We start from the raw sequence: 27,240 nt of genomic DNA on the forward strand, positions 1-27,240 counted from the left end.
TATTTTTCTGGAACTACATATCTTGTGAGTTAGTATACTCCTGCATTTTGTCTCTAGAAGATTATTTGGGTAAAAAGTTACTTTGCTGTATCTTTTTAACTATTGGGCCCTGATATAGGTTAATTTCCAAATGAAATAAACTATGTTTATTGCTGACCTTAGTTAATTTGTAGACCAAAGTAGGTTAGCTTACTGAAACAGAAGCTGAAAGATGTGATAAACATAGATAGATACATCAGAAGGAGGCATGAAAGGGGGTGAAAAGCTGTTTAAGCTCAAGGGTGATATTGGCACAAGCACAAATTGTGGACTAGTCATGGATAAGTTTAGGTTGGAAGCAGAAGTGTTTCATATGTCATTCCAATCACAGAAGTATGGAAAGGAAATGGAACAAAATCTAAGGTGGAGTTTGATAGGCATGAGAAAGGTACTGAGTGATAGTGAGAGATTAGACATGGTGTAAAAGATCCTGTAGAATGAACTCAATTTTATGAACGACTTGTCCCTGCTTGGGAGAAAAGACAATTTCAAAGCAGATGTAAAACTGTTTCAGTATTAAATAGACACAGTGGCTGATGATACTGTAAGTCAGACTTAGTGGAAGCTAACTTTTTTGGAAGCATTATCTTTTATTGAGGACTGGAAGAAAAATAATGGAAAGACAGAGCTGTAAAGGGTCAGTCAGATCCCTGATATTACACTGAACTGTGTACACTTTTCCTGTATCATGTGTGCAAGTCATGACTGGATTTTTTTTTTTTTTTTTAACAAGTTGTGATTAGAGACTCAATTTGGGGGGACCTTTTGAAGCCTGTGTGGCACAGCGAATCGGGCTAGATAACCTGCAGCCCCTGAAATTGGTATAGATCATTTGATCTCAATAGAGCTGTGTTGTGTTTACAGCATGCTGGGACTTATCCAAAGATTTAATGATGTTTTAAAAAGACTTGCCCTTGTAGGCAGGAGAAGATGTGATAGCAAGAAGTGTACATTGAAAACATGTAAAGTTTACTTTCCCTTAAGATGTGAGTACGACTTTGTAAGACATCTGTATGGCATGAAGATACAAGTTGCATTTTTTATTTTAACTATTTGAATACTAATAAAAATGTAGATAAAAGGAAGTAGGCACATCAACTGAAAAAAACGTTACTTTCACTAGAGAAAGAGCTGCTAAGTTGGAACCTGTTTTTTTAGGGCATAAGGTATACTCAGGATAGTCCCAGACTGACACCTAATAGACAGGCTGAGAAGGGAGAAAAACGCAAAGGTGGGGAGAGTTAAAATTATTTGCCTAAAACCACGCGGAAAATCTCTAATAAAGGTGCTGAGTCTGTATTCTTACATTTCTTATTTGCTTCTTTTCCTTGAAGACCATTCTTCCTCTCTAAAGACAATAATTTGCCTGATATATCTGTGTAAGACTACACTTGTTTTGAATTTGTAGTATGGCTATTTAGGAGAAAGATGTTAGGAGGAAGCTTTTTCAAAGTCAACCTCTTTTTGAAAAAAAATTTTGCATGTTGTTGCAAATTCCTCAGTGGAGGAAAATGAATTGTTCATGCTATATAAACTTTTCTTATTGTATTTTTATAGCCAAGTGGATTATCGAGCAAAACTCTGGGCTTGCAACTTCTGTTATCAGAGAAATCAGGTAAGAAAATGAAACATTCAGGATATAGAAAATCTTTTTTATAAGGTAAAAGTGAAAATCCTCATTTTTCAAATTATAGTTGAGAACTGAAGTAGACAGCAAGAGCATGAGTGTGCAGCTATATCTTCAGGGATTGCATTGAGATTTTTTTCATGACAGGAATAGTGAACATCTGTTGCAGAGGAAGGTAGTCTATATGTATGTTTTTGTAGAAGTTGTAATCTTTTATTTATACTTAATTTCTTTGTGTTTATTTGCAGTTTCCTCCTACCTATGCTGGCATATCTGAAATGAATCAGCCAGCTGAACTTTTGCCTCAGTTCTCCAGCATTGAATATGTAGTACAGGTAAAGTCCTTAAATAAAATCTTCAACTTCTGTAGCCTTGCAATATACAAAAGAATTAATTTCAATTTTATTTCTTCACTGCATTTTAATGACTGTGAGTCTATATGTGCTTGTTAGTAGCTTGAACATTTATGTCATCAATTGGAAATGGAAAACATAACTTTTTATAAGAACACAAGGATGGCTAACAAGACTGGTTTAAAAAAAAAAAAAGTGGTCTCTTCTAAAGGCAATATTTCTGTTAGGTCTGTTTCTTTACCAGGAGTTTAATTTGTGTTTGTATTGGGGGTCTGCTTACTGCTGTTGCTTGCTCAAATGATTTCAGTTCAAATTTGGCTGACTGTTGATTCATGTCTCATTAATCATTTGAATTTAAGTTTGTATTTGAATGATTATGAGTTAGTCTTAGGGCTAGCTGGTTTAGAGAAAACAGCTAATACATATTCAATTCAGGTGTTTGAATTTTAATATTAATTGTTTTTTAGGGTAGAATTTACTTGAATAGAAATAAAAAAAGGACCTAAAACCCCAAATTGCAAACATTTGCAATTGCAAATTTGTAATCTCTAAATTCCATTTTTGGGGATTAAAATTTGTAAGATTTCAGTGAGGCATTCAGATTATGAAGAACAAAGACTGAACAGATTCTCTACTTTTTGCTAACTCTTGTAACACAAATTAAAGGGGATATTTGCTCATAGTACAGCAAAATTAGTTTAATTATTTAATTAATTATTCAAAAAGAACTGGTGATCTCTAGAGTAAAATTATGAAGTGAAATGCCACAGAATGTCATCAGGTTGGAATATTTTATAATTGTGAATAACTTTATGACTATTATGTTCACTTAGAGCAATAAAAGCTCATTGTATATTAAAAGATTTATAGAATTGGCACATGCTTCAAAGTGATCATGACATCCTGAAAGGATTTTTTCTTTTCTTCTGTAGTAAGCACTTCATTTTTGTGCAGATGTCATTATGGTGGGGGTTTAGTTTCCCTTTAGCCCCAGATACTGGTTACTACTTGAGAGGGAGCCAAGTTAGATGGAACATTTAATTTTAATCACACCAATAATGTCAAACTTTTACAAAATGTACTTTATTTGTTCATTTTTGATGCTCTAAATACTGCAAGATTTGCTTTTCATGTGATTATATTTGTGTTTCTTAAAGCGTGGTCCTCAGATGCCTTTGATATTTCTTTATGTTGTGGACACATGCATGGAAGATGAAGACTTGCAAGCTCTGAAGGAATCCATGCAAATGTCACTTAGTCTCCTGCCACCAACCGCATTAGTAGGTCTCATTACCTTTGGCCGAATGGTGCAAGTTCATGAGCTTGGCTGTGAAGGAATTTCCAAAAGTTATGTCTTCAGAGGAACAAAGGACCTATCTGCAAAACAGCTTCAGGTAACCACAAAAGCAAGCAGAAAGAAATCATCAAGGTGATGATGGTGAAGAACTTCAAATAGTCTGTAAACAATTTTTGTAATAAAATCTTACGTATTTAACTACAGGAAATGCTAGGGCTTACAAAAGTAGCTGTTTCACAAGTCGGTCGGGGTCCTCAAGTGCAGCAGCCACCACCTTCTAACAGGTAATGTGCTTAAAACATCTAAAAAACATACCTTGACTACACTGATTTACTGGAAAACTTATGTTTTATGACAATGAAAACAATCAACTGACAGTTGAACCTTTTGATCAGGCACAAATTTACTAGGAGACTAATTGTTATAGCCTGTTTCTTTCCTACAGTTTGTACTAGGAAGAAAAGACTTAATGGGTGATAGTAAAATCATCTGGATGATGCTTTGGAAATGTTCTGAGAGGATGTTATATAGGCATATTATGGAGACGTAAATAGTGATGCTTCTGTTGGCTGGTATGCTGGAAAATGTTAATAGCTGCTTTAGTGCCCCTTATGTGGATATTCGGTTTTGCTGTCCCTTTTTCTCCCTTTTCTGCTCCTCTCCCCTCCTCTTCTGTCTCTCATTTGGAAATTGTTGGTTGGTGTTTGATCGTCCTGTGTATTCTACTGTGACATAGAAGAAATTGATGAAATGATGAGAGAGAGACATTTTTGCAGTCTCTGCCTTCCAATAAATAGCTGCATTTGTAGACAGCCTGTAGCAGAGAGCATGAAAAATTCTCTATACGTTAATGTTTCTTCTAATCTTTGATTTTCACTGAAGTAGTGAAACTTGAGTTTCTTTTTGAGATTCATAGGTCATCTGCTGTGTTCTTTTGACTAGATAGGGTTCTTTCTGGATAGTGGCGATATCTGTAAGTCAGCAAGTTTTTGTTTTACAAGCTCTTTCCAGAGCTTCAGCTGAGTGTGCTGTGCGTGTAGTAATACCAAACTGCATTATCTTGGTGAGGCAGAGACATGGGTCTGAATCCAAACTAGAATCTAGAATTAGACATTGCTAATATGTGTCTAATATATTGCTAGTGAGCAACTGATAAAATTTTAATTTAACAATTTGAATCTAAACTAATTCCATGTGTTTGTTTACAGATTTTTGCAGCCAGTGCAGAAAATTGATATGAATCTTACTGATCTTTTGGGTGAACTGCAACGGGATCCTTGGCCTGTTCCACAAGGAAAACGGCCCTTACGTTCTTCCGGAGTGGCTCTTTCTATAGCTGTAGGGCTCCTTGAGGTAGCAGCTTTAACTACGGTTGTGCTAATATGTAAACAGATTATTTTGTTGCAGAAAAGCTGCCACAATCAATATGTAAAAACCTTAGTAATTGATGCATATTAGATTTGTATGTTGATTCTGATGGATATCATCCCTTACGTGCATAGAATAATCGTAGGTGTTTATGCATTTTAATGAGGCAAAATTGAGACTGCGTTAACGGCAGATTTAAGTTTTGGGAGGGAAAAAGTACAGTTATTGTTAGAGTCCTATTAACATGATAAATACCCGCATAGCTATTTCTTTTGTTCAATTTGTAGCAAAACCTGATGGTTTTATTTGTCTTTTATTGCCTGCAGTGCACTTTTCCTAATACCGGTGCACGTATAATGATGTTCATTGGAGGACCAGCTACGCAAGGACCTGGCATGGTTGTAGGGGATGAATTGAAGTTACCTATAAGATCATGGCACGACATTGAAAAAGACAATGCTAAATATGTTAAAAAGGGTACTAAGGTAAGAGATGATCATGGGTGATATTTTAGGCATCTTACCAGTAAGTAAACACTTAGATTGCCTGGCACTGTAAAATACTGTTAGTAGTAGCAAATGTAGAAAGAGGTGGGAATTGTGTGGTTTTGTTTGCCTGTCTCTGAATAGTGGTATGTCTTCAGGAATTTCTTCAGAAATTTCAGTATATTAAGTTAGAACTTTGTCTAGCTCATATTAAAGTTCTTTGTAGTGTTTCCCTGGTTTAAGTCAGAAAAGATTTATGTGACTAAATGTTACATCTAGAGAAAGGCTGTCTGCTTCTAAGACAGCTGCTCAAAACTGTCTCTGTAGTTGCGGGAGGGTTAGGCAGTAGAGTTTAGGCATAGTTCATTTAATCTTAAATGTACATTTGGGCAGGTGAACTGCATCCAAAACGTGTTGAATTCATCTTAACTGATTATAATGGGAGCTTCAACAATTAGCTCAGTCGCAGGCACTTGTCATTATAGACACTTGAGATTAGAAAGGTAAATTCAATTCTGTGTGTTGGATCTAGTACTTAGTGCAAAGTTTAAAAAGAAAAAAATCAAGGTCATTTGCTAGTTTAAGTAGCAACCACTGGTCTCTCTAGTGTGAGTCAGGTTCTCAGCTGGTCAGAAAAAAAACCCCAAGTGTTGAAAATTCCAGTCTTAATTTTAACTTCAGAAAAAAAAATATTCTCTCAGCTTGTATTAGAATATGATGTGAATAAAGTCTGATAATGTTGTTTTAGAAAAATTTTGTGAGTTTAGAATTTAATATGAAGATGAGGAGAGTTCACGTCGTAAATTGCTATAAACTGTAATTTCATCTTGGATTTAGCATTTTGAAGCCCTGGCTAATCGGGCTGCAACAAATGGTCATGTTATTGACATATATGCGTGTGCATTGGATCAGACTGGTCTTCTGGAGATGAAGTGTTGTCCCAACTACACTGGGTATGTGCTTATTCATTTTTAAGTAGTATATGAAGATGCAGTTTTTCATTTTTTTTAAATTGTTTGACAGGAAGCACTTATCAAAAAAATGTTCTGCTACTTTTTAAAAAAAATGCACAAACCCACTCTGATATACTGTGATGGTCGCATTTATACTGGAATTTTGGAATTTCTCAGCCTCTGGCAAATTAATCACCGCAATTGTGGGTTTAATCAGAAGGGGGTTTGCTGTTTTTATTTTAATATGATCTGTTTGAGGCTTAAATAACATGGATATCCTTTAAACAGACAATTTATCCTAGGCACTGTTGCTATTTTTCTTTTTCAGTGTGTGTATATGTATGCTACATGTTTCAGTAAAGATAAGGAGCTGTCATCCTTCTTTTTCTTGCTGTTCAGAGTGGTACGAAAACCTGTGTTATTCTTTCTGTCTTGTTTATGCCCTTCTATATACTGTTGTTCATAGATTCAACTACTGTCTTTTAGGTGATTGTCAGGTACATCTCTTGCTCCTGATTATTGCTTCCTCTCTGCAGTTCTACATTTCAGACATGGTCTTGTATTCCCTTCAGCTTGTCTTGCCATCAGTTAAGCAACTTCTTGTCTTTCTCATGAAACCACTCCCCTATTTTCTCTCGGTGTGGATGACACCCTCACCATTCCTGTTGTGCAGATCTACAGTCTGGGATAGCTTTTGACACTTGGTTGCGTGTTAAGTACCTCATTCATTTTGTAAATCCTGCCAAGTCTTCTATTTTTTTTCAAAGACTGTCTTTTCTTTCTCCTTCTGAAAGTCTTTTCCACACTCATAATATTTCATCTTTACTAGTACAGCTTTACATACCATTTGATTTTTAGGTTAGACTTCTATATTCAGTCTGGATTCTTTTGCCAAGCTCATTTTTCTTGCTTGTTACTGTTAGCTTTGTCAATACCAACTGCAGGTAAAATTAAATGACGCATCTTTGCTTATCAGTTTAATAACAGGTATATCTGTGGGTAACGGGCTGCCTTAGTTCCCTGTCAGTATCTTCATATGAGAGAGGATCCTAAGCACATGCTACATAACTAGGCATACCAAGAAGAATGAGAGATGCAACTGCAGGTTGTGATGAACATATGCCACTGAGTTTCAGGCCAGCTTGGCCATGCTAATCACTGCTGGATTGTTTCTTTTCAGAGCTGTGTGTATAGCCTTAGCTTGGGAGTTTCCACTGCTCAGGATCTTTAAGTTTATGACTTTACCTGCATATTTGACTCCTATTCCTTTTCTGCATGAAACAAGCTGTATTTGTCTGTATACTACAGTATAATTTTGCTCTTTCTGTCTGTACTTTTGACTCACCTTACCCTGTTTCTGCTCTTCCAGCAAAACTAGCCTTAATGTATAGTTTGTCTATTTCTCCTACAGCTGTTCCTATTTTCTGTTTGGTTACATCCTGCATACAGGGAGGAATTTCTGATTCTGCCCATGACTATTTTCTTCTGTTTTTGAGTATCCACCTGAAAACTTATATAACTTCATTCAGGTGTAATGTTTGACCAATTAACATATTTTACTAATACGATTTAATTAATATTTTTGGATGAATAAAAATAATATCTCCCATTACTATTTCCTAACTGCAGCGTATGATATTCCATGATAAGTGGCAACTGTTGCAGTTACATCAACAGAATATTGCTAAGCATAAAAATAAATAATGCTTCTTGAGCATAGATTTAAGCCTGAAATAAGTTTGGAATATTGAATATTAGAAGTAAACTGACTTTGTATGACAAGGCTATGAGACATTCTTAGTGTTGAAGTCCAGTATAGTATTTTCCCAGTGAAATGTTTTGTTACATATTATAATCACAATGACCTTAAAATACAGATTGGGCAAGAAGCTCACTTAAAAATTTCTTCCCTAACACTGTAGCAAAATATTAATTTAATGATAGTCCATTTTAAGAAGGCAAAAATGTGCATCACAATGAACTGTCTTTAGCTGTAGTGTTTAATAGAAATAAGCTATATAAATCCCATGTACTAAATTACTGCATAATAAGTAATCTGTTTTAACTTGAGGGTTTTGTTTGTTTGTTTTATTGTTGTCTAGGGGCTACATGGTAATGGGAGACTCTTTCAATACATCTTTATTCAAGCAAACCTTTCAGAGAGTATTCACGAAAGATATGCAAGGACAATTTAAAATGGGATTTGGTGGCACATTAGAAATAAAGGTAAGAATACAAAAATGCAGTGTGTTAGTGAAACACTGGAATAGGATGGCTACGAACTGTGGAATCTTTGCCCTTGAAGGAATTTTTAGGAACATGCTAAACAGGTGTTCTAGGGTTGGCTTGGATGTAGCTATTACTGCCTAGCTATCTTTTTGCAGTTCCCTGATTCTGTAAACGTGAGTTAGGTATAATGTTAATTCCTACTTACTCTGCATTCAGTGACAGCTAAAAGGGGCGACTAAACTAAAATCAATGTCTTGTGTTAGAAACTCACAATGCTGTGTGCGTAGATTTTGGTATCAGTAGTGAGTATTTCTTGGTTTTAGGTCCAGGTTCTCTATTTAGTCCAGGACAGCTTTCCTTTCATTTTCTGTCCTTATCAGAATCCACTCTGGCACTTTAACAACATTCATTTTCACCTCTGCTCTTGTGAGAAGCTTAGAGCTGAATGTGCTAGGTTCAGGTACTGTCTTCCATGATGTTTCTTGCAAAATATTACAATCCTGCCTTGTAGAAGAATATGGGGCTATTTTCTTGGTCAGTAAAATTCTGTTAAATTTTTTACTAGCAGGACAAATAATCGAACCCTCTTTTTTCATGTATGTGTTCTTGTGAATTTTATTGGAAGATCCTGGAAAACACAAAAAGGGAGCCCCAATTCTAGAGGGATGTACAAATCACTTCAAACAGGAAAATGACATTGGAAGAATGTAAATAACTGGATTTTGCTTTTAGCTAAATATGTTTAGGAGATAGAGTATACATTCATTGTGGGGTATGTACAGGCTTATATTACCAGTCTTCAGTTTTAATCTCATCTTGTGAATATTTTAATTACTTTGCTAGAAAATAGACATTATGCAGTATACTTTCTAGGCCCTCAGGTTTATAAATAACAGCAGCTTTTCTCCCATGTTTTAATTTATGTTCATGCTATTGTTTCAGATGTGCTAACTGATACAGCAAACATACGTAATTAAGTGTAGAAAGTGAGCACATGAAAAGTTTCTCTAAATGTATCAAGTATTATTATATGTATAACTTTTCCTAATGGTATCAAGACTGATATTCATTGAGGTTTTCATTAACTAATGATAAAATAAGACTGAATTCTTCTTAGTGTGGCATATTAATGTATGTTTTTCTTCTAAATATGAAGACTTCAAGAGAAGTAAAGATTTCTGGAGCAATTGGACCCTGTGTCTCTCTCAACTCTAAAGGACCTTGTGTCTCAGAAAATGTAAGTAAACTTTGCTGAAAATGAAGGTAATATCCTATCGAGGGAAAAATGTGATTTAGGATTTCTGGATCTGAAGAGAGGCTGAAACTTTTCCATAAATGGAACAAATAGTGTTCACTTTTCACCAATTTTAAATTAAATACATGCAAGGGCTGTTTTTTGGATAAGCTCCTGTTCACTGCTAGATTAGATTCAAGTTGTATTAGACCTTGCAGATCCCTTGTTACTTGTTTAGATTTGTCCACTGAGTGGTTGCTTTAAAGTTATTACTAAGTTACATGCAGGCGTAGCAGAAACCAAGTAGAAAGTGAGTTAGTGTGCTTTATTGTTAAAATCAGAGCTATGTCCTTTTATCCAAAGAGAACCATAGAAGTACTTTGTTTAGAAAGACTGAGAGAACAGGAGGGCACGAGACCACGGAAACATCCCCTTTATCTTGACCCTGTCTTCCCATTTTTGTAGCTTTTTCACCAAATGCACGTTTAATTAATTGATTAAATTAAATTAAATTACAGGCTCCTGAAGTAACTCCTTTAAATTTACATCAGACTTAAATAATCACTTATTTTCTTATTGAATAATATTATTACAGCTTAATTTTGCATTTGATTGCTAATCAAAAACAGCTCCTGCAAGTAACCAAAATGTCTTACATTTGAGAAGTCTCACTTCTGTTCCTAACAATTTGCATAATAGAGCACTTTCCAGTATGAAAATGCTTACAAATGGCCTGCTTTAATCAAGCATTTTTCATGCCTAAATTTTCCTTGTATTTATAATTGCATGTTTGTGAACTAAAAATCTCAATATAATAAGCATTGGGGTTTTTTTCTTAGTGGTCTGGTGCATACAGACTGCATGTATTACAATAAAAGTTAAAAAGCCAAAAAACAATTAAATGTACATCTCATTTAAGCTACATATCTAAATCATAGGAGGTAATAGAAAATTTAATTGTGAATTCATGTCTGTTGCCTTGCAATTATATAATGATTAATTTCTATTCCAAAAACCTTTTTGTTGAAATTATCTGAATTAAAATTTTTGAGGTAAAACATGAATAAAATGTAGATGCGTGCAGCTCATTTAAAGTGGTAACTGGACAATTATTCTATCCATAATGCTTTTAACAGTGAGTACAAACACAGTGACAGCATTGCCACTATAATTTTCCTTGAATGTTTTGTTTCATTTTACTGGGTCCATTATGAATGACTGATTATTTTAATTGGTTTCGCTGGGTATTTATGTTGTTTGGATGACAAAAAGGAATTATCACTTGAAATACATCACTATGTATACGGTTACTTTGTTAGTTACTAGAGACTGTGTAACTATGTACTAGAGATGATGTAAGCTATCTGCTTGAAGTTTTACTGGCATGCCTTAGAAGAGTCATTCCACTTAAATGTGCTTCTTACTTCTTCTCTTGGGACTGTTTAAGCAAAGTCTAGTACTTTTTCCTGTTTCTGACTTGCTTTTTCCATTTTTATCATGCCCTTGTCTTTCTAATGTTTTAATCTTTTGCAACTATCTCCTTTTTTTTATTATTCCCGCATCAAATGCTGCAGTTGTTTTGCAAGAGTGTTTGAGAAGCTGACAGAGTGAGCAGGGAGAAAACTTTTGTGACAGAGTAGTCGTAAACAGTTACCTATAATGGGCAGATGTTGTACTTTGCAACCAAGGTAATACCTCTGGTTTGTAAAAGAATTATAAAAATCTTTATACAGGAGATTGGAACAGGAGGTACTTGTCAGTGGAAGATTTGTGGACTTAATCCTACTACAACACTTGCACTGTACTTTGAGGTGGTCAACCAGGTAATAAATATTCTCTACTTGTCTACTAAACACAGTAATTTTATTTTATGTGACTGCTGAAGCCTATGTTTTTGTGTGGTTCCCTTAAGCACAGTAGCAGGGATATAAACAATGTTGCCATTTTGTGTTGTCAAACTTGAGATGGACACTTACGGCTTAATGATAAGCTAATCTTCTTGGATATGATAATGAGAACAAAAGAGCTCTACAAATTTTTGATAGAGTTCATAATCTAAGTCCAATTTTTCTTTTCAGAGTGTTACTTATTAAAATGTATTTCAGTTGCAATATGTGGAAAAACTGTAATCTGTATATTTAAAAGTGCTTTTCATTATTTGTCTGATATTTTAGTTACAAGGTAATTACTCTGTAATGTTACATTTTAATTTATACTTTAATTGCTCAGTATTTGCAAGTAAAGATTGGCTTCATTGAAATATGTCAGGGGCTTATACCCTGGTTTCCTCTCTCCTTGAGGGGGTACTAGGAAAGAGGATAAAAACATGACAAGCAAATGTGGTACTTTCTTCTAGTACTTTCCCTTCTTCCAAATATTTGATGCTCAGGAACTATATGAGCTGACTGTACTTTCTATATGTTTAGTATACTATATTACATACTTTATAACCTATGCAAAGGTTTGAAAACTTGAACTTACCTTAGCCATTTTTCATTTTACTTTTTGCATGTTTATTTTGGTCTCATTTTGTTAGTAGCTCTAAAACTGGTCTGGTCATGGTGTGTAATAGTTGATTTCTGCTGTCCTTCTCTTTTGGAATGACTTACCTTGTTAGCAGCATATAAACCTGTATTTCTACTGACCAGAGTTTTGAAATTTCATTTTGCACCTGGGTTCCAATCTTTACATTTCGATGGCACTCTGGGATTCATTAATCAACATTTTAGAGTAGTTTTGTTGCCCTGTTGAACGCATGGTGTTCAGATAGAATCTAATGAAATCAACAATTGTAACACAGCCCCTTTGAAAGTATTGTCTCTGTTGAGGGTATGTGGAAGGAGAGAGCATTGCTTGCTTTAAGGATATCTGGTGGAGGCAGCAATTGCTCCTAATGTCCCTTAACAGTCTCCAAGTTTACTAGCCATGTTTAGTAAAGGTACTCAACATAATAAAAGCACCAGACAATGCATTTATGTAACTTGAGCTGCCTATTGTGAAAATTTTTATCATTTTCTAGTAATTCATTTCTACATTTTTGAATTATACTGTAAAATCTTGAGATTCCCCTCCATTTAATTTTTTTTTCCTCTTGTACTTAGCACAACGCTCCCATTCCTCAAGGAGGACGTGGTGCAATCCAGTTTGTGACTCAGTACCAGCATTCCAGTGGACAGAGACGTATCAGAGTGACCACAGTTGCCAGAAAGTATGTTTTACTTGTGAGGAATCATTTTTGAAAAAGCAGGATATATATTTGCCTTTTAATCTATAGATTAACCAGTCTATTGTTCTGGGATATGCAGTGCCACAGGTGGTGAAGGCATTATCATACCTTTGAGACAGTTGCCTCTTTTGTCTTGTGGGCTGTCTCCTCTGAAAGGTTGCAGTGGCTGTATAATAATGTTATGGGAGTGCTCTGAAGTAACACAAGTGATTTTAGATGAAGAAGCAGCTTTGAGTGAAATTCTATGGCCTAAACTGAGGAGATGGTCGGACTTAGGGAATGGCAAAGATCACTTCATAACTTGAGAGTGCTAGCTGCAGTTCATGGGGGTGCAAATACATGTTCTTCCGTGTATAACCTTTACCTGCAGCTTCCTTGATTCAATTTACTTCACAATTTTAGAAAGTGATGTTTAATATTATGCAGGTATTTTTCAATGTCCAATGATATTTTCTTTCAGCTGAAGGTGATTATTGATTAGTTAATTCAATGGAAAATTCAGTTTATCAAAAAAACCATTGCCCTTACTGTTGATATGGATACCGTGTTAACTCATATTAGTTATATTAGTAAAATCTTCTTGGTGACTGATAAAAGGACAGATTAATAGTTCATCTTGTAAATTGAAAAGAGCAAGCAAGGTGCACAAGAAAACTGCTAGTGTGGGAATGTGTGATTAGCTTCACGGACAGTGTTTTTCTGTACCTTACCTTTCATAATTAATATTTTTTAAAATATCATAACCATTTTATAAGTGGCATTGTATTTTATTTCATTGGTTGCATGGCCATCTTTCCTTTTACGGTGATGCACATACTTGCATTTTTCTTTTGCAGCTGGGCAGATGCACAGACGCAGATTCAAAACATTGCTGCATCTTTTGACCAGGAAGCTGCTGCAATTCTCATGGCTAGATTGGCAGTGTATAGGGCGGAGACAGAAGAGGGGCCTGATGTGCTTAGGTGGCTGGACAGACAACTTATACGACTGGTAAAAAGGACTATATTAAAAGAGTCAGATTGGTTTCTTGTCTCCAGACATATAATTCTTAAATGACTAGTGTTAAGTGATTGTTGTTTTAAAAATAAAACAAAACACCAAATGAACTGAATGTCTCATTTTGACAAGTGGGTATGTAGAATTAACTAAGATTTTCTTTTAAATGGAAAGAAGAGCAGATAAGTTTTTAGTTCATTTATTAATGTTTCCTCAGTCCTCAGCAGTTGGTAATTGCCAGAAATTGAGAGAAATTCTAGCATAAGATTAGAAGTAATTAAAGCTTTCTCTGCTTTCTGCTGCCTAAAATGATATTGTAGGTGAAATATTTTTATATAAAAAAAAAAAAAAGTCGAAGTATCTAGAAAACCATATGGAATTTCTTTAGTTTCAAAAGTTCAATTTTCTTTTTTTTTCTTTTTATTTCTTACTTGTAAGTGAGTAGTTATTAATAATTTAATTCTAAACATGTTCTCCAGCGCTGTTTAATCATCTAACTCTGTTTAGCGATTTTAGAGAAAAAAACCAAAAAGCCATTAAAGCCTCATATGCAAGGAAGTCACTGCTTGTTAAGAAAAGAAATTAGGTCAGTGTTTTTGCTAGGTTTCTGTTTGCTTGCAAAGCTGTGAGCACCTCAAATCATGTGTCTATTAAAAACAAATGAACTTACAGTAATGGCATGACCAAGCAAGTATGTTTCTTAATTTAGATAAATTTTTCTTTTACTCCAGTGTCAGAAATTTGGAGAATATCACAAGGACGATCCAAGCTCTTTCAGATTTTCAGAAACCTTTTCACTTTACCCACAGGTGAGTAGAAGTAAGGTGTGTCTATAAGGGATAAAGAGAGAATGCTTAGTGAAGGAAGAGGCACTGTAGCACAGAGTAAAATAAGGCTTTACACTGGATACCAGAATGAAAGATGCCCTGCCCCCAGTCGCTGTCTGGCATGTGACATTAGGCAAATCACTTCTGTTTGTGCTGCTGTGTCCCCTTTTGCCCTCTGTCCTTACAGCTAAACTTCCTCTAACTGTGTGTATTTTTTGTTTCTCCTATAATGGAATCCTCATCTTAACTGAGTTTGTAATTCAGATAATGACAGTGTGTTTTTTAAGGGCAGTTTTAATGAACAAATTCAGAAAACTTGAGAAAAGATACGGTTTTGCTTTGTTTCTTTCCTATATGATATATAATACTGACCTGAAAAGAAATGCTTATCTGGGAACCGAACTTGAGCTTGACTATATAAACTTTGAATAGTTTCTTTGCTAATAATCCATTCTGATAAATTCCTCCATTCTAATAGCTCCAGATATCTTGCTTTTGGACTCTTGATAGACTTTCATGATATTTCTGTTCGAGTTATCTACCAGTCTGTCTCAGGGTGTTAGGTGTTGTGGAGAGATTGATTCAGCAATGAAAGGATTTGCTTTTTCCATTTTACTAAAGAAGTTCAACTTTGCTGTGGTTTATGTTCTTTTTTTCTGTTCACATGCTATAACTTACCTTGTGTGTTCAAGCACAGCAGCCTCCCTCATAGGAACAGTAGAACTTACAGTAACGAAGGGTTTGGCAATATTCAATCATACTATTTATCAGTTGGTGTTGGAGAAGAAGAAGTATTAAACTTTTCTCTTAATTCAAAGCTGCTTTGTAGGTTTATCCATTCTGATCTCTCTGTCTTACTCTCATGAGAGTATATAAAAACCGGCAAAGGTGCATATACAAGTTAGAAATCTTAAAGGACTTGGAATTCAATTTTGTTGTGGCATTGGTCTCATGTAGTTTGTGGAAAACATTTCTCTCCTTGTACAACTCTCTTTTTTATCTGTGAAAGTTCAAACAAATGGTTTTTGTTTTGCAGTTTATGTTTCACTTGAGAAGATCTCCTTTCTTACAAGTTTTTAACAACAGTCCAGATGAGAGCTCATATTATCGTCATCATTTTATGCGTCAAGATCTAACCCAGTCGCTTATCATGGTTCAGCCGATTCTTTATGCTTACTCTTTCAATGGACCTCCAGAGGTATCATTGTATATAACATAATAGTAGATTAAAAGGTGCTGTTTTGAGAGAGGTGATTGTTGTCCTCACTGTCACATGTTATAAAACGTGTTGTTTTAAAATTTATTGCATGAGAAAGAATATTAATTTAATATAGAACATATTATGAACAAGGCATATCTCAGAATTCTGATATAGCTTACTCTTGAGAACGAAAGTCACTTTGTGAAGAGATGATGGTTTAAACTAAGGAATGGTATCTTTTTTGTTAGTTTCTGAGAGTTACAGGAGTTTTGCTTTTGTTTTTCTGGTGCCAGAATGTAAACATCACCAAAGATGTTTTTATTTCAAAATGTACTTTCTCTGTAGAATTTGAAAGAAAAATTGGGGTTTTTCTGAGATGTACAAAATTCCCTCTATTGTAATATCCTCATCCAAAGCTTCTAAGTTTAATGTGGTTACCACTATGTATGGATTTGGTACAGAACCTTCCAGCTGACCTTATCATGGCACATTCTGTATAAACATAAAATAAAAAGATGATCTTCCAAGAAGCTTGTGAAAGAAGTGCAAGATAGGAGATGACAAAAGTAGTCTGATAGATAAGAGAGAGTGAGGAAATGGTAAGACAGTGAAAATAAACATAGTAGGCAAGGATCTTGGCAGGTTGGAATTCTAACTTTTGTTAGGATTTTTTTTTGACTGTGTTATGGGGATAAAAAAAAGACTTTTAAAAGTGGAGTTTAAAGTAATGAGGTGGTCTGTGAAGAGCTACTCACAGGTGTAAGACCACTCTCCAGTGTATGAATAACAATTAGTCACATGAGTGATGCAAGAGAGAAGCATGATCAAGCAGGAGCTGACACCTCAATGTAGAATGAGTAATAATCTTTTTTTTGATTCTTGGAATAGTTAATATTTTTGGTATCCCTAATAAGATTGATCCAATTAAATCATATCATACTGATTCAGTTAAATCACATAGTGCCAATATAGTGTCACTGCCCTTAAAAAGGTGAATTAAAAACTTAAATTTTACATTAGTTTTCATAAATCATGAGTATTTACTATTGGTATTGGTGGATATATATGCACAGTAATAATAGCTGCAAGGACAAGACTAAAACAACCCAAACAACCCACAACCCCCAAATCTTACACTTGAATAATTATTGAATCTCTATGCGTTGAAATATCATTCAAATTAATGGCATTGTATAGGTAAATATGGAGGTACTTGAAAAGACTAGAAAAGTGCATAATAATGAAGGAGGTTTCAGCTCTTGAATACATTTTTTATTACTTTCATGAAGTTATATATTCAGAATCAGGCTGGATAACCTTAGAATGAGATTGTGTGGGTTGCAGATGTATAACATGAAAACGAGCAAATACAGAGCTTTAGCAGGTGATTGAAAAAGTTCATAAGATTCAGTGACTGATTCAAAAAGCTGGTAATGCCCTCTGGTTGCTCAGTTCTGCATCAGCTGGTAATTTTTAATTTATTTTTAAATCTTAGCCTGTTCTTTTGGATAGCAGCAGCATTTTACCAGATCGCATTCTCCTTATGGACACCTTTTTCCAGATCCTTATTTATCATGGAGAGGTAAGATTTGTCATTTCCTACATAAATATTCTTTTTCTGTAGTGCTACATTATGGAAGTCAAGCCCCAGTTCTAACGCACTCCAGTGCTTGACCTCTCATCTGCATGGCTGATACCAGACTCCTAATTCATGTTTGTTGTTTGGTGGCCTAACATGCCTATACAAAGATACCTGACATTACTTGATGTTTTGGTCCTGTTTGTTCTGATGGGTTTAAGATGAATTAGCTTCAATATGCAGATTGTTTTAGATCAGTATTCTTGCAATTTTTGAGAGTGTTATTCCCCGCACCCCCCTGCTTTTCACTCATTTATTTTAGACCTCTAAATTAGTTCTTTAGGGATAGGGAGTCAGAACACCAAGTTTTGTAGTCACCCTTCATCTGCACTGTCCTGGAGGAATGAAAGTGCTTCTGGCAGTTAGATAGATAAACATTCCCTGGTAATATAAATATAAATGCCCGTGACTTGCTAGTGCTCTGCTTCCCTGGAGGAATTAAGCTACTGCTTTTTACGACTTTGCAACTGTAAACATTTCATAGCTGACAGTTTGAGAAATACTGTTCGGGATCATGTCCTCATAGCTGCCCTTTTTAAAATAGTTACTAAACTTTAACACTTCTTAAGTAGAAAAATGTTCTCTATATTTTTGTAAGATGCTGTCAGGAAGCAGCAGGGGCAGGCTGCTCCCTGAGGGAAGGGGAACAGGGAGCTTAGCATGGTTGCAAGGCAAGCAGAGGCCTCACCAATGAGGACCTGGCCCCACACTACCTGAGCAAGGCAAGCAGAGCAGTTTGTGGGCAGTAGCCAGGCTCAGCCTCCAGTCCAGATCACCAGACAAGTCAATGGGGATGAGGCCAATCCCAGTTCAAGTCGGGAAGTCAAGTCGCCAGATGCGGGTTCAGATGAGTGGGGTACGTGGCCAGGTACAGGCATGGCTGCAGTGTAGCTCAGGCAGGAGCCAGGAATGAGAGCCTCAGCTTAAAACAGTTGCCAAGCAAAAGAGGGGGGAACCCCTACTGAAGGTTCCTCCAGGTCTTTCCTAACAACAGCCTGTATCAGTGAGCTGACCTTGAGCAGCCAGCTTCAATCCTAGAAGATTGGAAGGCTGTGCTACAGGCCTTGAAAGATAAATATCATTATAAATATTTATTTCTTAGGTGTCATAGACATGCATATTAGAGAACTGTAAATAGTATTCTTGACCTCGTGAACTAAATACTTAGCATACAAAGGATGACAAAAAAGGAAATACAGATGGACCACAAATTGTAAGAGTTAAAAAAAAAAAAAAAAATCTAGTGGCATGTTAGGTGCACATCTTGGCTTTTAAAGATTAACTTGCATTCTATAGGGCAGAAAGTGGTGAGTGATAGAAGAGGCCAGCAATGGCACGTTCTCCTCTGAAAAGCCCTGTGTATCCTCTAAGAAAGATTGGTGGATCAGTTCTAAACTTCTTTCTTCCCACTATCCCCAGACCATAGCTCAGTGGCGTAAATCGGGTTACCAAGATATGCCGGAATATGAAAATTTTCACCACTTGCTACAAGCTCCAATAGATGATGCCCAAGAAATTCTCCATTCCAGATTTCCAATGCCCAGATACATTGATACAGAGCATGGAGGAAGCCAGGTATGGTGAAGTATATATTACATAATCTAGGAAGTGGTGTGTTAGTAATGTCATGAGATTTTTTTGGTAGTAAACGTGCATTTCTGTGCTAAAATATATGTAAATGGCAAGTGAACATTTTGAATTTTAAAGCTTTTACAGAGCCAGATATTTAACAGTAGCTTTTTGTCTAATTTGTGAATCCTGTTATTTATTACTATTTTTACCATACTGACTTGGACTCCTGGATTCCTTGTGTGAGGTGTGTAGGACAAAAAAGATGATAGTACTTGTCAGGGTCTCTGGACCAATACCAGAATTATTCTTTGTGTTATTTTTTTGAAACTTATTAATTAATGTCTTATTGATAGTCACATTTGCTTTGCTAGTGCTTAGAAAAAGACAAAAACTTACTTTCTGCTGCATTGAAAAGTTGTTAGCAGTTCTGCATTAGAGCTATAGAATCCAGTGGCTTGGTTTATAGAGGTGCTACTTGCTCTTCTGAATAGGTATCTGCGCTCATTTTTATCTCCAGATAATAGAAATGACTTATTTCACACATGTAATTTTTTCTGAGTACAAGAAACTTCTATTTGAGAAGATTAATTTATTGCCTGTGTTTTGTTTTTTAAAGGCTCGTTTCCTGCTTTCAAAAGTAAATCCCTCTCAGACTCATAACAATATGTATGCATGGGGACAGGTAAGCATGAATCTGCTGTTGAAGCTTGTATGCATGATTTTCTTTTTCCCTGTTTCAGAAATCAAGTGACACATTGTATACATATAAGTAATAATGCCAAGTTTTGAAACTGAGAAAGAAATGCAGTTTTGGCCTGATGCCACCAAAATTGCAAAATTTAAGAAAAATGAATCTCATTTTTTTAGACAAAAATGATCTGGTTTGCTATTATAAGCTTCTGTTAGGCTGCTTTTGTGTCTAGCTGTCTTTCTTAGAAAGATACCTTCAGATTCCTTGGAGTGAGAGCACTTATCACACATAAAGACTAAGGGACCTTTTTGCAATAGGGGAAATAAATTTTGAAGTTAGTTATAAGCAAAACCCGACAGTGACACCAGTACCAGTGTACTGATGTTTTCCAGAATTTTTGTGGCCCAGGTGACCAGGAATGAGTTTTTCAAATCTTGTCTTCAGGAAGGAAGTTACGTTAAGAGTTCAAAAGTTAAACTTTCGGGGGCAGCTTGTATTCTTGAACATTGCATCCCAGTTCCATGGTCTCCTACATTCAGCTTTTAGAGTGGGAAGAGAAACACTGCTGTGGGTGAATGCTAATGCATTTTCTCATGAAAATGTAATGGTATCAGACAGTTGAAGCTACATATTAACTGTACTTTTAGAGTATTTTGCTAAAGGACATACAGTGTTCAAGTCATGAGTGAGAGAGCTCTGTAGCAATTTTACGGCAGTGATTTTTGTTACGTGAGTTTTACCAGGGTATGTTTTCATAGGGATGTATTGGTTCTAATGAAGCTTCTGGCAGTGAAGAGCACTAGATCCAGAGTGAAAATACTTAAAAACTTTTTACTGAGTCAGGGACAGCACGATTTGAATGCAGCTCTCTTGCCTCCAACATCGATAACCTAACCAGCAATCTGTTTAGTGTCTCTCTTCATCATGTTTCCTCCACATCATACATCCTGTAGTTTGAAAGTTCTTATTTTTATCTAAACATTACCTGGAAATTTTGGAAGTTTTGACATTTCCAACAGTACAGGACAATGTTTTCTGCTGATTTAAATTAGTAAGCAAATGAAACAGTATTCCAAATGTAAATGCAAATACAAAACAGTTCTTGAACTGATCTCTAAGAAAATTGTTTGTGCTGGACAAGTGAGACTCTTTGATACATCTTAGAAAAGACAGCTTTCCCTTTTAATGTTGGAAAGAATTTAGTTGTAGGGTAACATAAGAAATGGCGTGTTAATCACCTCAGTGGCATTGCAGTGTGTGTGCTCAACACAATAATCTGTGTTTGCAGGGTTTTTTGTGAACAAAGTTGAACCAAGTACAAATTATGAAGTGAGAAATGTAACTGTTGGGAGAAAATTTCAAATTGAATCGGTTTTGCCATTGTTTTTCTCATGAGCTTCCTGGATTGTTTCATGTAATTTCATTTTGTGCATAACTGAAAGTCTACAGAAAAATTTGTTAGTCCACATTGACCTGAAGAGGGCACCCACACACCACTGAAACCATGTTTCAGGAGGTGATGAATTGACTAGTTTGGGTTTTTATACTGAAAGTAAAGATTAATTTTTTTTTTTTTTTTTTTTTTAACTTTAGCAGGTAGGTTCCTTATATAGCATAGAAAACATTTTCAGAAAATAATGGTAAACTTTTCATACAGCTCTGTTATGTTGGTTAGTCTTTGAAGAGGTAGTTGAAATTTTCAGATTATATTGAATATGACATTTACTTGAGAATGCCTTTATTTTCAGCTCTTTTTTTTTTTTTTCAATCATCTTTTTTGTCTTGGTAACTATGGAGAATTTGCAATTTGAAATGAAAGATGAGGTCAATGGCATAAATCTTGCCAAATGCCCAGTTAGCTGTCATCAAATCATTGTTAATTAAATTTAAATTCTCATTGTATGCCTTAGATGAAAATTTTGAATGAACAGAAAACAAAACTTAAGGTGGTCTGTGAAAAATCAAAGCTAATTGTCATGTACTTTTCAGACTTGTACATTGTGACCTTGCTGGTTTTCACTTTATTCCCCAGCAAATAAAATACTCTGCTACCTTACCTACTAGAATAAAGGGTTCCCAGTCTTCAGAGCGAAGCTACTGCTGTTGGCGGTAGCACTGGTGACAGCAGCTGCCTGTGCGCACGTGTTGGATGAGGCGTTAAGCTTCAGGAATAGAGTCTGTGCATTGGTTTTAATTCCCCTGGATTAGCACTAGCAGTCATCGTGAGGGATCTCTTTTCTTAGGGGTCTATCAGCTCCTTTGGTGGTTTATTTACTAGAGGATGATGTACTGTCTTTCCATGCATAAGACACAAGGTGGCAAATCGTATCCTGCCCCAGAATTAAACTACTTGTAATTCCGTTGTGGCCTCTTAAATAAGAGAGCTCAGGCTTAGCATTTGGCAGGCTTAGAGGTAGAACATCCTTTATTCTCATCTTGCCACCATCAGCTGATAGATAATTTAGTGGGCCTTCCCTGAGAGAGTGGCTGTGTATTGTGTCAAGTATATTGTAGTGATCTAAGAACTCTTACTGCTCCTGGATTTGTCCCTTGATCATTAACTGAGAACTGGTTTTGGCCAGTTCTCAAAAAGGGGAACCAGTTCCAAGCACCCCGTTAAGATTTTCAGGTCTGTGTTTTGGAGGATTTTGTAGGAGTTTAGGCAGCTCTGATTTCATTTGGAAATATGGGTGCTTAGTACCTTTGAAAAGGTTGAATTGCTGAGATTTATAGGAATTCTTCCTACATCAGTAAATGGAAGTAATGGCAGATTGGTTTCGAAGGACTTGAGAGTTACTATGTAACATTTGTAGAGTTGCCAACTGCTGTTTTATTTAGACTGTAAAGTGTTTAAAAATAGTAATTGAAAGATGGCCATTTTGAACTTCTTGGATTTCTGAAAATTACTTCTAAGGTCAATAAGTAAATTGCAAAAATCCACCCAAAAGGTTTTTTTTTTAATCTTTTGTGATCTGATTTTGCAGTGGCATGACCTTCAGATGTTGTTTTTGGTGTTCCTCTGAGGTGGCACAGAGCTGTACGAGAGAATTGGCCCGGCTTTCCTTGAGAAAGCTAGTTGACCTTCACTCAGTGTCAAATCAGACACTTAGTGGATTTGTTTCCTCCTTTCACCATTTTGATATATCTGAGCTTCACTGACAGATACTGATTTGTTAGTTGCATCACTTGCATGTTTCTGTTTCTCTCACCTTTGTCTGGTCCACTGATGTAGGAGTGATACAGGAACTGTGGTATGGCAGTTTTATTTACCTTTAAAAATTTGTAAGTTAGTATTGGGCAGCTGTCAAAAACTCTGAGTTTTGTATGGTTGGTGTAAATATCTTGCTATACTGCAGCTCATTGCTATGTGTATTAATATGGAAGAGAGTGTAGTTGTGGTTTATGCCTGGATTTATGTAAATGTATGAAAATCTATGTAAATGTATAGTCTGCTGTTTTTTGTCAGGATTTCAGCAATGGTACGCTTCTAAGGTCTTTCTAAATTTATAAAGTGTTTATTTAATGGAATGTATTGTGGCTTAAAATGCTTTTTCTTCACCACAAGTATAATCAATTCTCCTTGTTTCCTTTTATTTTATAGGAGTCTGGAGCACCCATTCTTACTGATGATGTCAGCTTGCAAGTATTTATGGATCATCTGAAGAAACTTGCTGTCTCTAGTGCTGCCTGAGATTCTGCAGTGCGTTAAAGGCACAGATAAGCTGTAGCCGTATTTCAGCGTTTTCTCCTTTACCCTTGTCCATGTCTCTCTTGACAGAATGCTCTGATATGCACAAGTTGCCTGACTAGATGTAAAGCAGTGTTGTTTTCAAAGAAAAGCTTTTGTTATCAGTAAATGTTTTAATGTGAACTGCAGTTTGTAAAAATGACAGGTAGTAGATTAAATTAAGTTATAATTAGAGGAAAAAGAACAGTCATTTTGATTACTGTGATACTATAATTACTTTGAGATCATTTATAACAACTTTGAGATGTGATTTCAGTTTCCTTTTTAAATGGTTGAGGTTGATTCTGCTCTGCACTACAAAGGCACGTTGAACAATAAAGGAAATCTTTGCTGATGTCGGGCTTTCCAGACTGCCATATGACTAGTTTTGCTTACTCAATTTGAGCAGAAAGTGAACAAAGCAGCAGCAAAAAGCATATAAAAATAGTATTAACTCGGTCTTTTGACTTAGGCTGCCGAACTTTTCTTTTCCTGCAGAGATACTATTGTTCATGTATTGTTCATTTTGGGAGTATTTAATTTTAAATATTTCTTCCCACTTACCCTACTTGATTCTTTGGGAACAGAGTTTTTCTTTATTTCCACATAAAAAATTTGAACTGAAAAAGTAAAAAGTCTGTTATTGCACAAAAGTTAAATCCACATGTTGTATTTTTGACAAAAGTATCTATTATCAAACACAGTAACAGATGGATATGCTCAAAAGTTAACACTTTTAGCTCCAGCTAAGAAGAAATCCTACACTACCAAAATGAACTAAGAGTACAGCCTTGATTTTTATCTTGGCAAGTATACTTTAAAAAAAATAAATATATATTTACCTTTTTTTATTATTGCCTTATGTTATTACACTAATGCATGACACTGCACATCTGCTTTTTGTTTCTGCATCCTTTTTGTTATGAATTCAACAGGCTATAGTTCTTGTTGAAACAGTATTATATAGAATATGATGTAATTAATTTGATATTTAGTTCATGCTTGATTTTTTGGGGGTGAATAAATTAATAGGCTTTCCCATCTACTTGTTGAAGTTTACACATAAAACAGATGTTTACATGGGTAATATGACACTTTGACAAATATAGATGTGAAGTGTGGTAGTGGGCAATAAAAAATTGTGCCAAGTCTAAAGGAAGAGAGAGAGTTTTGACTTACGGAATTCAATCATATACTGGTGTGATAAGCATGAGGGCTTTTTCTGTTTTCTGTAAATTCTCAAAACTTTATTAAATCAACTGCTCTCCGTTTCTTTGATCTAAATGAGATGAGCTCTTTTTGCCTCAATACAAATAAAATACATGTTTTTCTCTCATTTTCTGTATTTATTGTGCTGGTTTCTGTTGATGCTTGAAATGAAATGTGGAAATAAAGGTAGTAATGATAAAATTTAGAGTAACTTCACCACTTTTATTCATGTAATAATTCATATCAACCTTGTTTAACTTCCAGAGATACTGAACTGTTCACACTAGTGGCAGTTTAGGAGATAAAATTTCAGTAGCCCTCTTAACTTTGTTTTGTTTTAGCTAATAAACAGCTTAAAAAATTTTTCTCGTAACATTAAATATGTCCAATTTATTTGGCAGTTAAATACCGTTTGACTAATAAATCAATTCATCACCAAGTCATGATAATGGATGGGGTTTTTTGTGCTTTCCTTTCTACCCTTTAACCAGCTTTCACCTTGTAACAGATTCTTTTATCCAATTTCTTGGCAACATTAGCTTCTTTTGTAACTTCAAGCATTTAACATTGTCAAAGACTTTTTGAAAATTCAAGTATGTCTGCTGTATTACCTTTATCCTCCTACTTAGTCACGTCTTCCAAAGACTCTGAGTGGTTAGTGAGACAGGATTTTCCTTCATATGAAGCACACTGACTCTTTCCCAAAAGCCCATGTCTATCCATAGGCTCATAAGTCTTGCTCTTCATTACAGCCTCTACCATCTTACCAGGGATAGAGATCAGACTTATCAGTCTGTAACTTGCAGGATTCCCTCGACAGCCCTTTTTGTGGACGAGAGTGACATGGGCAGCAGTCTGCCAGTCATCTGGCACAGGGACTGTCTGTAATGATAGTTACACACGTTTACTGGCACCTCTGCCCTTCGATGTCTCACTGTCTTCAGAACTCCTGGATGAAGGCCATCCAGTCCTGGTAGCTCGTTAACATGTCATTCATCTACTTGATCTAATGCATCTTGCATATTTACATCAGTCAGATGAGCTACACCAGGGGAAGTAAGCTGTTTGTTACAACTGAGAATGGATCAACCTTTAAAATCAAAATAATATGTTGTAGGGTTGTGCTACAGGAGAAAGCGGTTTAAAAAAGATAAATTGCTGCTATTTGCTGTCCTTGCTAGCATCTGTATTACTAGGTTTCTTGGTGAAGAGATGCTACCAATCTGTGCAATATCCGTGAGACACAGCCGTCTTATCACAAGGGTTGACCTATTTAACTATGATAGCAGGCTTTGCAATGATTTCTTTAAATATTTGGTCTTGCCTGAACACAGATTGGAAATGGGAGGAAGAGTTGGTCAGATCTCCTTGTGAAAAACACAAGGCCTTAGACTTGGAAGAAGTAGCCTTCTGCAGGACAAGGGATAAAACCATTGCTGGCTGTTCTGTTAAGGACTGGGAAGTTAAAGACCAAAAATTATCCATGGTCAGTCAGAGGTAGGGGAGCAAGCAGTCAGGTGCTGCTTCCTCTGCTTTGTTAGGCAGGCTGTGAGTTTTAGAGTAGTACAAAATCTGTTCTCAATATAAATTTCCTGACTGGACACATATGTGCCTGAAGCATTGCCATCTGGGAAGTACATTTGTCTCGGAGAGCAAGGTAGGTGAATCTGAAGTTAATGTTTTGCCAGGATCATGAAATCAGATGGAGACTCATGGCAATGTAACAGCTGTTTATGATCTTAGATACTCTTGTTGCTGGTGTTTGGGCATCGTATAGAAAAGCACATTGTGATTGGCAGTCCTTGCATAGTGCTTGATCTAGAAGGTGCTTACTTCTAGCCTGCTGCCTTTTTCTCTGGACAGCTTTCTAGGCTTTATGGGCTACACAAGCATCTAAATTTTTCTTATCTTTTTATTGCCTTAAGTCCTGTACTTACAGTCCTGTCCATTTATTATGTGCACACGCCATCTATGTGTTTAGACCAGCCCAGAACACAAAGCTCTTACTGCTAGCATATTAAAGATCAGGTAAAAGTTTGCTGGACCTTGTAAGTGTGAGAGCTGCCCTTCGTTCAGGAAAAGAAATGGTGTTTAAGCTCTTATTTTGGAATGAGCCATTTAGAGCAATAGAGGCCATCAACCAAAATGTGGATGATGGTTCCATATTTATACATATAAAAACCTCAAAGCTCTAAGTCTTTCTGACTGCACCTCAAAACCAGACTCCTTGCTGTCCGCACAGAGATGTAAGTATGCTGGAAAGAAGGTTGGAGTGTCCCGATAGTGCTTTGCTCTTTCACTGGTGAGACAGCAAGCTTTTGCTGTTTGGTTTCTTGCTGACTGTGAGCTGCTGTGGTAAAAGCCCTGGCTTGGCCTCTCCTCCCCCCACTTCACAGGTCTGGGACTGCCACAGATGGTATGTTAAGAACCTTTGGAAGTACTTTACAGTAGTTGAATCCATGTTACATTACAGCTTCAGGATCTCCTTTTTTGGAGAGTTGAGGATTTTTTTAGCTACTCTGTTTATTTCATCTTTTCTGTGTGTGGTTGGTTTTGGTGTGGTTTTT

The 27,240-nt window shown here is 35.9% G+C and overlaps 1 protein-coding gene across 3 annotated transcripts in view; it reads left to right on the forward strand.

Moving 5' to 3' along the window:
- The window catches only part of SEC23A (SEC23 homolog A, COPII coat complex component), a 43,346-nt gene extending 18,472 nt beyond the window's left edge, over positions 1-24,874 (forward strand). For all 3 annotated transcript variants that reach the window (XM_041122008.1, XM_030004393.2, XM_030004410.2), the window contains 18 exons: positions 1,597-1,654; positions 1,915-2,001; positions 3,177-3,413; positions 3,521-3,600; positions 4,525-4,669; positions 5,011-5,169; positions 6,007-6,122; positions 8,225-8,348; positions 9,508-9,588; positions 11,319-11,408; positions 12,687-12,793; positions 13,648-13,801; positions 14,539-14,616; positions 15,671-15,832; positions 17,331-17,417; positions 18,894-19,049; positions 19,663-19,728; positions 23,339-24,874. In XM_041122008.1, coding sequence (XP_040977942.1) covers positions 1,597-1,654; positions 1,915-2,001; positions 3,177-3,413; positions 3,521-3,600; positions 4,525-4,669; positions 5,011-5,169; positions 6,007-6,122; positions 8,225-8,348; positions 9,508-9,588; positions 11,319-11,408; positions 12,687-12,793; positions 13,648-13,801; positions 14,539-14,616; positions 15,671-15,832; positions 17,331-17,417; positions 18,894-19,049; positions 19,663-19,728; positions 23,339-23,428 — 2,077 coding nt within the window. In that variant the 3' untranslated portion in view covers positions 23,429-24,874. The remainder of the gene's footprint in view (positions 1-1,596; positions 1,655-1,914; positions 2,002-3,176; positions 3,414-3,520; positions 3,601-4,524; positions 4,670-5,010; positions 5,170-6,006; positions 6,123-8,224; positions 8,349-9,507; positions 9,589-11,318; positions 11,409-12,686; positions 12,794-13,647; positions 13,802-14,538; positions 14,617-15,670; positions 15,833-17,330; positions 17,418-18,893; positions 19,050-19,662; positions 19,729-23,338) is intronic.
- The last annotated feature ends 2,366 nt before the right edge of the window (positions 24,875-27,240 follow it).

Source organism: Aquila chrysaetos, chromosome 2 (genome assembly GCF_900496995.4).
Source record: "Aquila chrysaetos chrysaetos chromosome 2, bAquChr1.4, whole genome shotgun sequence".
Lineage (NCBI taxonomy): Eukaryota > Metazoa > Chordata > Aves > Accipitriformes > Accipitridae > Aquila > Aquila chrysaetos.